Genomic DNA, 17,041 nt, shown 5'->3' on the forward strand with positions numbered 1-17,041 from the left:
TTACAAACCTCACCCTCTTACTAATGAAAAACATAAAACATTCCCTAAATTTAAAGCTGGAAGATTCTATCTATTCACCTCTAATCTGTTCAAGACAATGAGAGTTAAGACTTGCAGGATAAACATTTTGAAATTGTCTTGCCCGAATGTTTATTATTGGGATGGGTGGGTATTGTGTGCTTCCAGAATCTTTTATTTGTTATTGGCAGTGCCAAACATAAAGTTTAGCCTGGAGATTTGTATCTGTTGAATATGCATACAGATGCTCAGTGTTTGTGCAAATGTGTGTGTGTGTGAGAGAGAAATTTGCCAGCGTCTGCAGTATCATGAAATCTTGTTAAGATACGCATATTCTTTGACTGTTATTACAATATTACTGACCTATTTAATATATTCTTCTTGTGGCCACAAAAACTGGACAAACAGCCATTATACATAACAAGTCAATAATACGAAGGAATAAGATATCATGCTGATAAAATGTTCAGTGGTTTAACATTTCATTGCGATATGGCAAGCTGTCCAGAACACCTGGCAGATAGGATAACAGCTGAGCTTGCTGCATTTTGGTGCAGGCAGTAGGAGATATTTCATTATACAGCAGCTGCATCAAGCCAGAAAGGGATACCCCTCAGATACAATCAATGTCCAAGCACCACTTTTAAATGTTTGCTTACGCTCACACAGTTGTTAGCATTGCACCATGGTTACTAGTTATCTCAAAGCACCCATTTACTCTGAGATTGTATTAAATCTTAGGGACAAATGACATTTTACATTGGTGTTCCTTGACTGGAACTCTCACTGTAATTTTGTTCTTGTTAAAACAGCCATGAAGTCCCACCACCACCACTGATTTGGATTGGGGCCACTAAGTGAGGGTTGGATGGAGCAATCCTTGCCTCTGCACCTCAGCCCTGATCTAAATTTCACCACCTATGATAAACTGTGAAGGGAAAAACTTAAGGAACATTTTAAATGCTCCTAAGTTATGATTGGGAGTGAGATTTGGATCAGGGCCCCAGCACAGAGGGAAAGGATTAGACCACCCTCACTCCTACGACTGCTTTTACAAGAAGAAAATTACATTATAAGTTTCAGTTATGGAGTTACAACGTAAAGTGTAGTTTGGCCTTTATATTCATGCATAGGGAGAAAACTCAAATTGCTGGATACTTCCTTGGTTCTGAAATGGGATTTATTTTTAAACTAGGATATTATTGTGGCTTTCAGGGTGGTTAGCCTCTTTTTCTAATTGTCAAATCTAGCTGTGTATCAAGATCTGCAGGCTGGTTTTTATCTTTTCCATTTTAAACATTACTCACCTATAGTGGGGCAATGTGACTCTGTGGCCCCGTTCAAACATAACAGGAAACTAGAGGTCCCTTTACCTCCAGTTCCCAAACCTGAACAGATGAACTGGGGAATTACAGTCACAAAAAACCAAAACCAAAATCTCACATTTCCCTCCCAAAAGTGTGTTTTATCACCTTCATTTCTCTCCAGGTTTCATCTACTCAGCCTCCAGTTTGCCTGTGCCAGCATGACATACAAATGCTGGGATGCAGTTTCATTGCTCTAAAAGGGAGGAATCTTCTCCCTTGCTCCAGCTCCTATTGGCTGTTTGGCTGTGTAGGCTCTCCTTCAGGAAAGAAGGAAGCCGGCACAGCCAGCTCCCCCACCTCTCTGCAGTCTCATTGAGTGCAGAGAGGCCCCTCTCCTGAATGCATACGGGAAAGTGGGGTGGGGTGCAGAACTGCAGGGCCACTGGACCAGTGGTTCTGCATTACGTATGACCCGGGCCACTGTGTCAAATGCTCAGATCTACTCTTCAGTCCCCACCCCTTGTTGTCTGAAATATGCAGACCTTCCTAATGCACATTTTCTTCCCCCACCTTCCTTTATTTTGTATACCATTGCATGAGCTCATTCTATATTTTATACCATTGCATGAGCAAGGAGTGCAGAGAAATAATGGAAATAATGACAGAGGACATGTTCATATTAATACAAACAAAACCCCATCATTATGGCAATCAGTGTGTGTACAAGGCAGAGATGAAGCAAGACCAGTCTGCAGGACCTCAGAATAGTCCAAACTAAGGACCAGGCTGACTTGGTACCAGGCAGGGAGGCAGAGCCCAGATAGTCTGCGCTCAGAGATACTTAAAGGTGAAGTCTGCTTCTGACTGGTGCTGAATCAATTAGCTCTCTCCTTCAGGAGTCTGGTACACTTCTGCCACTCTATCTGCTTCTGCTAAGCTTGTTGCCAATGCTGGCATACAGATATTTGTGTGTGGGGGTGGGGTTGGTGTAATGATATGGGACAAGCCAACTCTGAAGTCAGTTTGAGTCCTAGGGCTGCTGCCCCAGGGAGCTCAGACATTGCGGGAGCTACCTTGGGGAATTCCAGCTCCAGGACCTTCTCAGGTTCTGGTGTGTTACCAAGATTCAGAGCTGGTCCTGGTCTTGCCTCCTCTGCATCTGACTTGGAGTCATTACTGTGAGCAGGGGCTGTGACAGTGTGACATACTGTGACATACACAGTAACTAGGAGGAAGCTGTGTAACAAGCTTGTTCCAGCAAATTAGTTGCAGGGCATAAGTCTTAAAAGATAACTTTTTCAGTTTTAATGGAAGGACATGGGCAATGTAAGTAAGTATGTTCTGTCCATTTAGTGAATTGCATCTTTAATTTTTTTTTTGTTTAGTAAAAAAGCGTTTGGAAGGGAATAGCGGTGAAATGTCAAGAGCCAACAGTTTCACTGAAGACATGGACCTCATTTCTGAAGAGGCAGCGCTGCCTGCTGTGTCTGATGTGTCACAGTAAGTGTAACAATTATGATGGCTTTGTAATATCTGCAAATGGTGATAAAGAATACTGAGCAACATTACTCTGAATGCAGAGTTGGGATATCAGTCAATTGACCGTTAAGTATTATTTGTTGGCCATTGAACTAACCCTGCATTATTTGATTGTAGTCTACACAGGAATGGTAGTACCCATGAGGGGTAAAAACAGCATTACAAGCCCTGGACATTGTATCACTCATCAAATCTACAGTATCCATCCATCCATCCATTTCAGATCCTGAAATATTGTACGTACCAGCTATAGAGGGATTCATTTATTTAATTTATTTTTATTTAACATATTAAATAAAGGCAAATCCTTCAAAAGGATTTGAAGGCAGAGTTGGGAAGAAGAAGTCCTGGCATATTAAATAAAGCAGAGAAGACATTTATGTGCATGGAAGTTATAAGTATTCAAGATGTCTTCTGCCAGGAGACAGTGCACAGGAGCTTCTTCTACCACAGACACAGCAAAAAACAAAGTAAAAGCAAGATTTAAAAAAAACAAAAACAAAATAAAACAAAAAAGAACTAAATGAGTCTTATAGTGAGCAGAGAAGGGCCTGAAATGAACAGTAATAGGGGCCCTGGAAACAAACGGGGGACTGAAACATATATGTGCACACCCCAAATGTACGTTAAAACATTTCTCATTTAGGAGCAAGTACCCTCTGTTTTGCACAATCATATCACCACATTTTAAAATTTCATGTTTTGGTTTTCTATAATTTATTGTGGGTGTCCCCTCCCCCCGCATCTTAAACCAAATTTGCACCAGAGCAGGTTGTTCCTCAGGTTCTAGGATAAACAACAACAATTGATCAATCTCTTTTTTAATTGTTCACATTTTTTATATTTGTTAGCTATAAAGAATGAAATTGCAGTTCAGAATTTAATTTTGTTTTATCATAGCGAACTAAACTGGGTATATATAATATCTGTGTGCCTCTCTTTTGGCCCAAATGTATGAAATTAATGGTTTGAACCAATGTTTTCAAACTGTGTGCCATGCAATCCTGGGGTTCCTCAAAATTATATCAAGGTTGCCCCTGTGAGAGGACTGAATGTTGCTTCCAGGTAAACAGCGTGCATATCCCTATTTTCCTCTTCAATGCACAGTCTCAGGGGGATAGTTATATTCTACGTTGTGCTCTCAGTTTGTGCATACAGATGGTGAGACTCAACAGGCTTACTCAGTGCCCAGAATGAACAGGGGAAATGAAAAGTCCTCAGATCCTGTGCAATGCACAGGCGTTCTTCAGCCAACAAAACAATGTGGAAAGAGTTCCCTGAAGGAAGGGTTTTAAATAGAGTGCTGGACTAGGACCGGGGAGACCCGAGTTCAAATCCCTATTCAGCCATGATACTAGCTGGGTGACTCTGGGCCAGTCACTTCCCTCTCAGCCTAACCTACTTCACAGGGTTGTTGTGAGGAGAAACTCAAGTATGTAGTACACTGCTCTGGGCTCCTTGGAGGAAGAGCGGGATATAAATGTAAAAATCAATCAATCAAATCAATTGTTTCTTTGTTACTTCGCTACTTTGGTCTTTCATGCATTCTTTTACCCTTGAACTCAGATTTGACTAGAAGGTTTTCTGAAATTAATTCTGGAATAGGATCATGCACAATTTCTATCACTTTCAGTTCCTTCAGTTCATTATATATTTTCCCTTCTATATTATCAATGTGCATTGATGAAATACTGCAAAAAAACTATCTTGATGTGACTTATACTGCATCAAGATTAACTTTGTGCAGTGCTTTATTGAACAACAGAATATTGATGTAACTATCTGCAAAATCATATTGGGTGCTATTTTATTAATGCAAACAACTGCATGTGTGTCATGGTAAAACTCCATGCATAAAAGAATTTTGACGTAATTATGTGTATAATTATATCACGTGTTCATGTGCATTGGTGATGAAGAGGGGAGAAAAAGACATGAATAAATGGAGGGAACTGAAAGTTAATGATCAACTGTGCATGAACAGTGCTCTTTACAAAATTTGGAAGTAAAACAACAGAACAATGGAGAATTCTGAATGCATTGTTTCTTTTTCTAGTGCATCCCTGCTAACTGGGCAATAAACACCTTTTAAGTGGTAGTTATTTTGTATGTAGCAGAAGTGAGCAATTCATCCCAACACAGTAGACCTGTTTACATGACCATTTGGGGATGGGTTGGAGGGTCAGGGAGTGCCTACCCTAGGTGCAGCACCTCTATTTGGGTCTGCAAACCCAAGAAACACACAAGTAAGCCAGACGACGCTTCCATTGATGAAATTGGGAGCTGGAAACATAGAAGGTCCTCTGAAGGCCTTCCCAGCATGCCCTGTGCTGCCAGAAGATTGGAAAGCCTCATGAAATCAGCAACTGCCCTCTGATTGGCCATGAGGAGCAGAAGGTAGACCCAGCCCTGCTGAAGCTGCTGCATAGACTGAAATTGCTACATAGAATGGCACATCTATGGTCGGCAGCCCCTATAGCCACAGCTCTCTATTGTTTCCAGGGTATTAAAGGTGTGTGGGTTCACACAATTAGAAGAGCAAGGTAGGAAGGCTATCCTTTCCTTGGTTAGGAGAAGGGTAGAGAATATGGGTTACCATTGTTTGAGGAACCTGGACTGGAGGGGTTTTTGTGAGTTCACACAAGCATTAAAATGTGGGTAGCCCAGCTTTTAACCTGCTTTTGATGGTTTTGTGAACCAGCCTAGTGTATTTTCAAGTGGCTGTTGCAGTGTCTGCCCTGTATATATATTTTATTTTTAGATTGTGAGCACCTTTGGACAGGGGCCATGATTTTATTTTACTTTATTTCCTATGTAAAATGATTTGAGAGCTTTTTGTTGTCATCGTCATTGAAAAGTGGTATAACAAGACCAGGTAATTCAGAACTCAAAAATACTGTTCTCTCTTCAATCAGAATAGTATTGTCTTCTTTTTAAAAAAAGCAAGAGGGAGAATTTGCACATATGCACTTGTGTATGGAATTAAAATAAATAAATCTGTGGATTACAAAGCATACTAATGCTAATATTTGAACTAGCAAACCAGAAAATTCTTCTCATGAAAATTGCTTATTCATGTTTTGCAAATAAATTTCCAGAACAGTTTTTGACCATGCAGAAGTATCTGTGAAAATTACTGAAAACGTATTTTACATCCTCACCTATTATACTTCTCTGTAGTTACTGGCAAAAGCATTGCTATTTCTAGATGACACCTTTTGGACATTAGAGGGCACTCTATCATAATGAAATGGTGGGAAAATTTTCCCTCATGTACAGTGTTTTTTTACCTTTAAGCAAAAGTGTGTATAATATTAACTGATAAAATACCTGTGATGAATGTGTATTTTGAAACAGTAACTCATAGAATGAACACGTTGGCCTATACCAGCAGTCTGATTTGATGCTGAGGTTTCACTTGGTTGCATCATGCTCTATGGCAGCACAGGTGTATTTTTTAATTGTGTTGTGTTGTGTCTTATTGTATACATCCTTTGCCCTTATTTAATAGAATTAAGCTGTCCAAAATGGGAACAAAGTGGAAATGTGAAGAAACTATCTGAGAAAATTCTCCAAAGTTTCCAAAGGAGAGCTGGTCTTGTGGTAGCAAGCATGACTTGTCCCCTTAACTAAGCAGGGTCCACCCTTGTTGCCTATGAATGTGTGAGTGCTGTAAGATATCCCCTTAGGGGATGGAGCCTCTCCGCGAAGAGCAGAAGGTTCCAAGTTCCCCCACTGGCATCTCCAAGATAGGGATGAGAGAGATTCCTGCCTGCAACCTTGGAGAAGCTGCTGCCAGTCTGCTAGACAATACTGAGTTAGATGGACCAATGGTCTGACTCAGTATATGGCAGCTTCCTATGCTCCTATGTTCCTTAAGAGGAGCCATGAATTTGCTTTTGAATTTCACATTGGAGAAATTTTAGTTCCAACCCTAGACAAAAGTTAGCTTCAAAGTAGCTATTGTTTTTGTGGCAGAGCTGAACTGATGAGAGTGTGGCAGTTAAGAGTGGGGTTAGTGCCTTTCATGCCGTGATTTTGCAGCAGAGATATCTTCATGATTCTTAACCACTAGGGATGTGCACAGAACCAGTTTTCCTCGTTCAGCTCGAATCCAGACTGGATCCAAGCTGCCCCAGGAGGCTCAGACTCAATTGAGCCTGGCCAGTCCGGCCGTCAAGCTGCCTCACAAGCCGGATTGATGGGTATACTTGTAAAGGGGAATACAGCAAGGATTTCCCTTTACAAGTAAAGGGATTTTCTGATAATAAATGTGGGGAGGGGGAAGAAAAAGGTAACCTTTAGGTAGTCTTTATTTTAAAAAACAAGCCAGCAGTGGTGGTGATGGCCGCAGCAGTGGGGATGGTGAAGGCAGCAGCCAGGGCTCCTCCCACCTGTTTCCACCAGCCTCCCAAATGTAGCAGCCTCCCACCCGCTCCCACCAGCCATTAGAATGACCTCCGTACATGCACAGAGGCCATCTGCATCACCACACAGGTTGTGTGGTGACACAAATGGCCTCTGCACATATGCGGGGGTCACTTTAATGGCAGTCGTGCATGCACAGAGGTGCGAAATAGGCCACAGCCTGCCCAGCCTGTCATTTGGGAGGCCAGTGGTGGGGGTGGGAGGAGCTTCTGCCCCCACCCCCACTGTTGGCTTGTTTTTAAAGGTAAAGACTATCTAAAGACTACTCCCCCCTCCCCCGCCACTTCACTTTCTATCAGAAAAGCCCTTTACTTGTAAAGCGGAATCCTTGCCGGCTTTCCCTTTACAACATTCTACTCCTTGAGCCGGCTCGTGCAGTGGGTTTTTGAGCCAGGCTTGAGTTGACTCGAACTCGGTCTGGCTCCCCTCTCTATGGGGCTGGTTTGATCCGAGCATGAGCCTTTGATCTGAGCCAGCTTGAGCTGGCTCACATACCCCTATGAACCACTACCCCACCCCCTGATCATTTTGGTGGGGAAAGGAGCTTTGCATGTATGTGGGTGGGGCGGTGGAGCATCCTTGAAGTCCAGTTCCTCCCCTGGCAGGATCTTTTTTGGTTGCAAAAGAGGGGTGATACTGCTCTTGCTGCTGGACAGAGGCATATCTAGGGAAAATAGCGCCTAGGGCAAGCACTGAAATTGTGCCCCCTGTCCAAACATCTGACACCCATCTTTCAGATAACGTTACCATAATATCAGCTCAAAAATACAAGTCAAGCTCGTTAATCTTTTAATATTTCAAAAACTATTTAGCAGTGGATGTAGCCAGACCAAAAAATGCTGCAAAACTACAAATTTCAGTATGCCGGGGCTCATGAAATACCCAAATACTATGTGGAGTTGTTCTTGGAAAACTAAACAGAAGTGCCTGTCTAATTCTCTACTATGCATTGTAGCATCACTATTACGTAAGTTTTAAAAATAAATGGAGAATTTGGCTTTTCCCAGATACTCTGAAAATAATTAAAGGATATGAAGAGTAAACTGTGTCACTGCTTGGAATATATTCTAGTATTTCAGAAAGACAGTTAAAATGAGAGAAAGAGAGCAAGAAACTCCCAGTGGGCCTTAATACTAAGGATTTCACACAGATTCAAATACAAACTCTCCATTAAATAGCCATATTATTAAGGCATCACATTTAACTCACTTATCACAAGAAGCAAATGAATACAATCCTAGCTCATAAGCTTCAGCTCAGTATTCACAAGCCCTGATTCTCTGTACATAGTTCCAAACTAAATATGTTTACAGTGACTTATATTATATTTATTTTTTAATTTTTTTTACTTGTAGCCCCTTCGGGGGGCTTCCTAAAGGCTGTGGGTGGTCTGCAAAGGTTCCCTCTCTCCGTGCTGGCCTCTAGGGCCTCACAGGGACCATTTGAGCATGCGTCCTGGCCATTTTGTAAAATATTTTTTTTTTAAAATGGCCACTAAAAACAAAATGGCTGCTGTGCATGCTCAAATGGCCTCTGCGAGGCCTGGCCTGGCCTAGGGCCTCACAGAGGCCATTTGAGCATGTGCAGTGGCCATTATGTTTTCGGTGGCCATTTAAAGAAAAATTTTAATTTTAGAAAATGGCGCCCCCCCCCTTCAAGTGGTGCCCGGGGCATGTGCCCTGCCTGCCCCACCCTAGATACACCACTGCTGGAACAATCTTGTGTGTGTGTGGACATACTTGATTCTGGGGATGCACAACCTAGAAGTCCGATTTCACTCTCCAGCCACATGCACAGAGAACTGGCAAGTGGGCTGACTCAGACTCAAAAGTGAAAACAGACTTTTCTTGTGGACCTAAAACTAGTCCCTAAATGCTGCCATTTGCTGCCAGAGCTCTTCTCCAGTGCTATAATAGACACACATATATGCACTAACCTCTGCCAAGGCCAGGTTTTGGTTTCTGAAGCAAGTTTTCTATACTAAAACTTCAAAATAAGCATATCAAATTACCAGTGCAACCCTCCCCTAGGTTGTAAACAATTAATGTACTTGCTCTTCCTTCTAGAAGAAGTATGTCATTGCCTGAGTTGAGCAGCACCTGGGCATGGCCTGCGTCTGTGATTGAAGGGGAGTGAATGCCTTGTGCCTGGCAAGTAACTTCACTCAGAATACATTTTGAAACCACTACTCTAAGTGCCCCTAATTTTAAGTTGGCAAAACTCTACTCCTACTTGCTTGTTGTTTCCTAACAAGCTTGTTCTTTTAAAATAAAATACCTTCTTTCCTTTTTATCAAAATTTAGTTCCATTAAGTTTCGCACCCTTCTGCTCATCGTCTTCAATAACCACAGAAAGTGTGAATTGTCTCCAATATCTCTGCTTTTAGGGAAAATGAGCAAATCAAATGTGCGTTGAAGGATGGCTGTTGCCCATTGCTAACAGGTTGTATATCCAACTCCTCGGCTAGCTTGCTTGCATTTGTATCTACATCCAGCCGCACTACATTTTTCTAGATGGAAAGTAAGTTAGATAGAACTGGGCAGAAAGAAAGTACCAGCACAACTACAGTATCAGTACTGGAAACTGAACCTGCTGCTTTGCCACTGCATCCACCACAGTGGGTGTGCTATCTATATTAATAATAATGCAGAAACACCTACAAATCTGATTGCTTTATTATTAATAATGTAGGGGTATCTAATAATCTGTTAACTTTATTATTTATTCATATCTATTATCTGCATTCCGTCTTTCCATAATGGAATTGTAGTCATCTGATACCTTATCAAGACTGAGTAATGTAGTGGAGTAGAGTTGCTTGTTAAAGTTAATAGTGAAGACTTTGGGGATGGGACATTTAATAACATGGATGTAAGCAATATATAAGAATCTAAGACAAAATATATTAAATGTTTTAATCTGGTTTTGTACTGACAAAGAGAATTAGGCAAGAATGCCCTCTTCCCCCACCGCTTCTGTTTACTTGGCATATGTGAACAGAATTTGTACAAGAATGATGCATGCAGAAAATAGCAGCTAAAGGCAAAAAGATAAAAGATTTTGCTGTATGGGGACATCGTGACCCAATACCATTGGATAATCTCTCCAATGTGACACAATACCATTGGAGAATATTTTTCTGTAGTCTGAAGATTATAGAAAAATATCATTGCATCCTGGATACAAAATCAAGATGGATAAATCATTTTGATTAGAGTTGAGCTTTAATGAACCTGAAAGGCAATTAATTGTACAGAAAATGCTGAATAACATCTATTGAGTAGTCTGGTGGAATATTTTTAGGAATATGGTTATCACAAAATATTCCATAATTGTTTGCTATATTGAGCCCATTAATAGAAAAAGGACTTAAGCTGATAGACCACTTCATGGAGGACAAGTCTATCAGTGGCTACAAATCCTGATGACTATAGGCTACCTCCATGTTCAGAGGCAGGGTGCCTCCTAACACCAATTGCTGAGGAGGAGGATCTGGAGTGGGAACATGTCTTTATCTCCTGGTTGTAGCTTCCCAAGGCATCTGGTGGGCTACTGTGTGAAACAGGATGCTACACTAGATAGGCCTTAGGTCTGATCTGTCAAGGCTGTTCTTATGTTTTTATGATGAAAAGATCTATAGATGATGTCTTTATCTCTGGGTTATGGCTTCCTAATGCATCTGGTGAGCCACTCTGTGAAACAGGGTGCTGGAATAGATAGGTTTTGGGCCTGGTCTGTCAAGGCAGTTCTTATGTTCTTATGATGAAAAGGTCTATGGATCAAATACACAGACTGAGTAAGACTTAAGCTGCAGGAAAACCTGAAATTGTCTTAATTTGGCCACATATATAGTGTGAAGATAAGTAGGATTTCTAAACTGTTGTTTCTTAATGCTTTGCTATTGACAGTCCCAGAATCAATATTAAATAATTGGCAAAAAAAAATTTGTGATTGGGTTAACAAGCCAGCAAGGGTTAGGCTTACGATATTGCAGAAGAAGAAAAAGATGGAGAGATCACATTGCTAAATTTAACACTCTGCTTTGAGGCTACACACAGGGGCATACTTAGCTAAAAGTGGTGCCCAGACCACCCCACAGCGAGGCCCCCCTGAATTTGGAGGGGCCTCCCGCCGCCATCCTGTGCCCACCCATCTAGTGGGCCACTATGTGAAACAGGATGCTGGACTAGATAGGCCTTGGGCCTGATAGGCCTTGGGTTGTTCTGTGTTCTTATGTTCACCCCACTGTGCCACACCCTGAAAAGTTACCTTCCTTTAGCTGCCAATGTGCATGGTGGGGGTGAGCTGAGCAGCCCCCCCCCATGGTGGCCAGAGCGGCCACCGGGCCTGACTGTCTGGCCCAGCGGTCCTTGCAAACTGCAAGACGCAGATGTGCTGGAGTGCTTCACAGTTAGCAAGGACCACTGGGCCAGACAGGCCTGCCCAGCAGCCACTCTGGCCACCACCGCCTGTGTCACAGCTCCCCCTCCACCCCCAAGCTGCGCACATTGATGGCTAAAGGGAAGTAACTTTTTGTGTGGCAGGGTGGTGGGGCAGCAGCAGGGTGGATGTGGGGTAGTGGCATGAGACCCTCCGGAGGCCTCCCATCCATTGGAGGCCCCCCAGACCTTGGAGGCAATGGGCCAGGTCCCCAAGGTTGGGGGTTATAGCGCCTCTGGCTACACAACTAGCTTGAGTTATGGATTCATTTAAGATAGGACAAGACTTGATATGGTATGACACAGAACAGCAAGGAATTCCTATGCCATTAAAATATTAGAGTAGATCAGTAGGAAAGACAGTAAGCAACTGAAAGCGGCAAACTAATGCCAAAGCATTAGTCTTTTGGGGAAAGCATTGAATAGTGAGTCCAGAAATAGTATCTCTTAAGTCAAGTAATAAATTATGAGGATTTTATAACTTGCACTATGCTGATGACACCACTCTGATAGCTGAGAATAAAGATGATCTGCAAGCTCTAGTAATAAAAGTCAAGGAGCACAGTGAAAAAATGGGAATACAACTAAATGTAAAGAAGACTAAACTAATGACAACGGGTACAGAAACCAGCCTCAGAATTGACAATGAAGACATTGAAGAGGTGGATAGCTTCTGCCTTTTAGGATCGACCATCAACAGTAAAGGATCCAGCAGTCAAGAAATAAGCCGCAGACTAGCACTTGATAGGGTTGCAATGAAGGCCTTAGAAAGGATATTTAGATGCCATGATGAGTCTATATCTACAAAGATTAGAATTGTTTGGACAATGCTTTTTCCCGTGACACACTATGGATGTGAAAGCTGGACTCTAAAGAAGCAAGATAGATAAAATATTGACGCTTTTGAACTTTGGTGCTGGAGAAGACTTTTGAGTAGACCATGGACAGTAAGGATGTGCACGGAACCGGCTGGACCAGTTTGGTTCAAGTCTGGACCAGCCTCAAACCTGACCAGACCAGTTTGGTCCGGCTCCCCTTCAAAACCCGTCCAGTCCAGCCAGGGGGGTTTGTGATTTTTTTTTAACCTTTAGCCCCTTCAGGAGGCTTCCTCTAGGCAGCGGGGGGGTGTCCATGAAGGTTCCCCTTCTCCCCACCAGCCTCAGTCATCACCACCACGGCCCATTCGGCTGCTTTTTTCAGCCTGTTCAGGCCTCCATGTTTTGGCACGGTGGCCATTTTGTCGTCTGCTGCACATGCACAAATGCATGGCCCAGGGCCTTGCAGAGGCCATTTGTGCCTGCACGGTGGTGGACAAAATGGCCATCGCACCAAAATACAGAGGCCTAAACGGACCGAAAAAAGTGGCTGAACAGGCTGCAGCGGTGATGACTGAGGCCAGCGGGGGAGGGGAAACTTTGTGGACACCCCACCCCCGTGACCTAGAGGAAGCCCCCTGAAGGGGCTAAAGGTAAATTTAAAGGTAATTTATTTATTTTTTAAAAAATTGCGAACCCCCCAAACAGTTGCGGGGGGTTGGCTCAAGGCTGGACCAAACAGGGGGTGGTTCAGTCTGTCTTCAAGCCTTAGAACCGAACAGGCTCGACGTCGAACCTTTGAATGTTGAGCCAGTTCCACACATCCCTAATGGACAGCCAGGAAAACAAACAAATGGATCATAGAACAAATCAATCCAGAATTTTCACTCGAGGCACAAATGACCAGGCCAAACTATCATACTTCGGACACTTTATGCGAAAACCCAGCTCCCCTGAGAATCCCATAATGCTGGGAATAGTTGAAGGAAAGAGAAGAAGAGGGTGACCAGCAGCAAGGTGGATGGACTCGACAGCAAAGAATGCACCACTGAGAGATCTTAAAGGCCAAGTTGAAGCCAGATCATCCTGGAGAGAATCTATCCATGTGATCGCTAAGAGTCAATACTGACTTGATGACACTTAAGCTTGGTCTGCTTAGGATGTGGGAAATGTCTAATCTGCATACTTATGAAAGTAAGATAAATGAAAAAATAATGTCATACAATGAAGTGATCCAAAATGCAGAAGAATAATCAATATCAGTATAGATCAGATATTACATCACTTGTAAGTTAGTATTAGCTGGCCAATGGACAGAACTGGAAAGGATGCTTATTAATAACCTTCTGAGAAAAAAGGATTGTCTAAGATATATGATGTATTAAATAGAAAAGGGGAAAGTAATGAAGAGCTTTTCAAAAGGTGATGGATAACACAACAGAAATTAGGTTATATTTTTGATACAGCAAGTACATTTTAATACAGATTTAAAGGAATATCAGTATAAAATTGCCAATCGATGGTATATAAGACTAAAGAAATTAAATATATATGAATATAGTAGAGAGGTTACAATGTAATATAAACATAGTTGTCTTCTGTGCAAAATGCTTTTGCCCCAAATATACACACACACACACACACACACACACACACTGGAAAGACATGCTGGAAGTGGTATACCTCTTAGGATAGAACCTGTATTTACATATTGACCTAACAGTTACACAGGAGGAAACAACGTAAGTAGCGATGCACAAGAATGGGCATGCTGTTTTAAGTACTTGCACAACTGTGCTCTTGCAGAGCACTGCTGGGGTTGATTTCCATTTATGCAGCAGCACCAGCTGACTGGGAACTCCAGGGTTGGCTTGCATATCACATGGAGCAGTGTATAACACATACGGTTATTCACATGTTATGTTCAGTGCATGCACATTGCAATCCCCCCACCACCGCTAGCCCTCCTCCCCACCACCGCAAGCCCTCCCCTCCTATATTCCAGCCGCCCATGTGTACAGCCAGGGAGTGGAGGGTTAGGCGAGCAGGTCTCCCCCACCACCCGTGGTGGCGGCGGCGCAGGGGCGGTTGGAGCAGGAACGGCTGCTGAGCCTGACCAGCCAGCTGAGAGGCCTCTGAGAACTGCAAGATGCTCTGGTGTGCCTGTGCAGTTAGAATACAGTGCAACACTGTATTCTAACTGCACAGGTACACCGAAGCGCCTCGCAGTTCTCCGAGGCCACTTCTCAGAGGTTCCTGCTCTGCCTGCTGCCACTGTGCTGCTGCTGCCACGAGCAGGGGTGAGGTGAGCAGGCCGTGCATATGGGTGGCTGGAATATTGGGGAGGAGGGCTCATGGCAGCGGGGGGCCTCGTGGCAGGGGCGATCTGGGTGCCCAGTTTGCCTAGGTGTGCCACTGACCATGTTTAATAGTACTGAAAGTGGCTGAGAGGTCCAAGAGAATTACCAGGGTTGCACTCCCCCCTCTCTACACAGGTCATCCCACAGGGAGACAAAGCAGTTTCTGTTCCATAATCAAGAATGAAACCTGATTGAAATTTATCTAGATTGTTTATTTCTTCCAAGCGTGTCTGGAGCTGGTCAGCCAACACACACTTCAGCACCTTGCCCAGGAAGGGGATATACACTTGGACAAATGTGTTGGTACCCCTCCACGAAAAAAGAACCCACGATTGTCTCTGAAATAACTTGAAACTGTCAAATGTAATTGGCACCCATCATTGTTCATTCCACATTTAACAAAAATCAGACTTTGCTTTAGAGTTTTGATGCAACAGAATATTTCAAATAATAACACAAATGAAAATGGCATGAACAAAAATGATGGGACCCTTAACCTAATATTTTGTTGCACAACCTTTAGAGGCAATTACTGCAAACAAGCAATTCCTGTAGCTCTCAATGAGACTTCTGCACCTGTCAACAGGTTTGGTCCACTCTTCTTGAGCAAACTGCTCCAGCTGTGTCAGGTTTGAAGGGTGCCTTCTGCAGACTGCATGTTTCAGTTATTTCCACAGATGTTCGATAGGATTCAAATCAGGGCTCATAGAAGGCCACTTCAGAATAGTCCAATGTTTTGTCCTTAGCCATTCTTGGGTGCTTTTAGCTGTGTGTTTTGGGTCATTATCCTGTTGGAGGATCCATGACCTGCGACTGAGACAGAGTTTTCTGACACTGGGCAGTACGTTTCACTCCAGAATGTCTTGATAGTCCTGAGATTTCATTGTTTCCTGTACAGACTCAAGGCACCCCATGCCAGACACAGCAAAGTAGCCCCCAAACATAACCAAGCCTCCTCCATGTTTCACAGTAGCTATGGTGTTCTTTTCTTTGAAAGCTTCATTTTTTCATCTGTGGAAAAGATGACTTGCCAAAAAGCTCCAGTTTTGTCATTAAAAAAAACCAGAGTGGAATTTGCTAAAATGCATTATTGACAAACCTCAGTGCTTCTGGGAGAATGTCCTTTGGACAGATGAGACAAAACTGGAGCTTTTTGGCAAGTCACATCAGCTCTATGTGGGTTCTTCTTTTTTCGTGGAGGGGTACCAACACATTTGTCCACGTGTGTATTAGCCACAGGCCTATAGTTGTTAACAACCTCTGGGTCCAGACTAGGTTTCCATAGGAGTGGTCAAAATAATAAGTTTCTTCAGCAAAGCTGGGGCCACTTCCTTTCTCATGTAGCATTTACAACCTTTTGGACCCAGCTGAAGATCCCCTTCCTGCTAGATTTAATAAGCCATGAAAGACAAGAGTAAAGCAAGCACATGGTTAGTCAAACTCAACTCAATCACGTTGTCTATATCCTCAGACACCAATAATTAAAACTCATCCAGACTGTACTCTGGACATCTCCCCCAATGATACTGTATTAATTGTAGAGTCCAAATCATGATGAATGCGAGCGACTTTACCCTCAAAGTGTGTGAATGCATCACAGTGTTTATGCAGTAATGCCTTGAAGTGTGCTTGATTTACACATTTAGGGGTTTGCCATCCAAAGTAGGGCAGAAAAGTTGCTTTCTTCAGGTTGCTTGGTCAAACAAATCACAAATACAGTTTGTTCTTCTTTCATAGTGTGTTATAATTACACAGAGCAATTATTATGCTTTTCAGATAAAACATCAGTTTTAGGGACCCTTTCTCCCCCACCCCATCACTAAACAATGCCTTTAGAGATGCTATCACTGTGCTGTCCAGAAAAACCTCTCCCTAATTGCTTAGCTGCTTGTTTGTATTGCTAAGGCAATTTATCTCTGGTCTCTAGATCAAAATGAATGTATCAGACCATTACAGTACAAAAAGCTTAGTGTATGTCCACTCAAGCTGATAGTCATTGCACGCTATATTGGGTCCTGTGCCTTTCATTCCATGTGACTGTTTGACTTTGCAGTGTGCTGCAATAGCATTTTTCATAAGTTACTGATACTTATCTCCTCCTGGTTTACTTTAGCAGGAGTGTGAATGGCCAGATA

General features: G+C 42.8%; 1 protein-coding gene across 1 annotated transcript in view; it reads left to right on the forward strand.

The window, feature by feature from the left end:
* Positions 1-17,041, forward strand: part of LOC128327309 (potassium voltage-gated channel subfamily KQT member 1-like) — a 556,996-nt gene that overhangs the window by 118,333 nt on the left and 421,622 nt on the right. The window contains exons 12-13 of the mRNA XM_053255983.1: positions 2,458-2,466; positions 2,711-2,825. Coding sequence (XP_053111958.1) covers positions 2,458-2,466; positions 2,711-2,825 — 124 coding nt within the window. The remainder of the gene's footprint in view (positions 1-2,457; positions 2,467-2,710; positions 2,826-17,041) is intronic.

The sequence above is a fragment of the Hemicordylus capensis genome, chromosome 5, assembly GCF_027244095.1.
Source record: "Hemicordylus capensis ecotype Gifberg chromosome 5, rHemCap1.1.pri, whole genome shotgun sequence".
Taxonomy (NCBI): Eukaryota; Metazoa; Chordata; class Lepidosauria; order Squamata; family Cordylidae; genus Hemicordylus; species Hemicordylus capensis.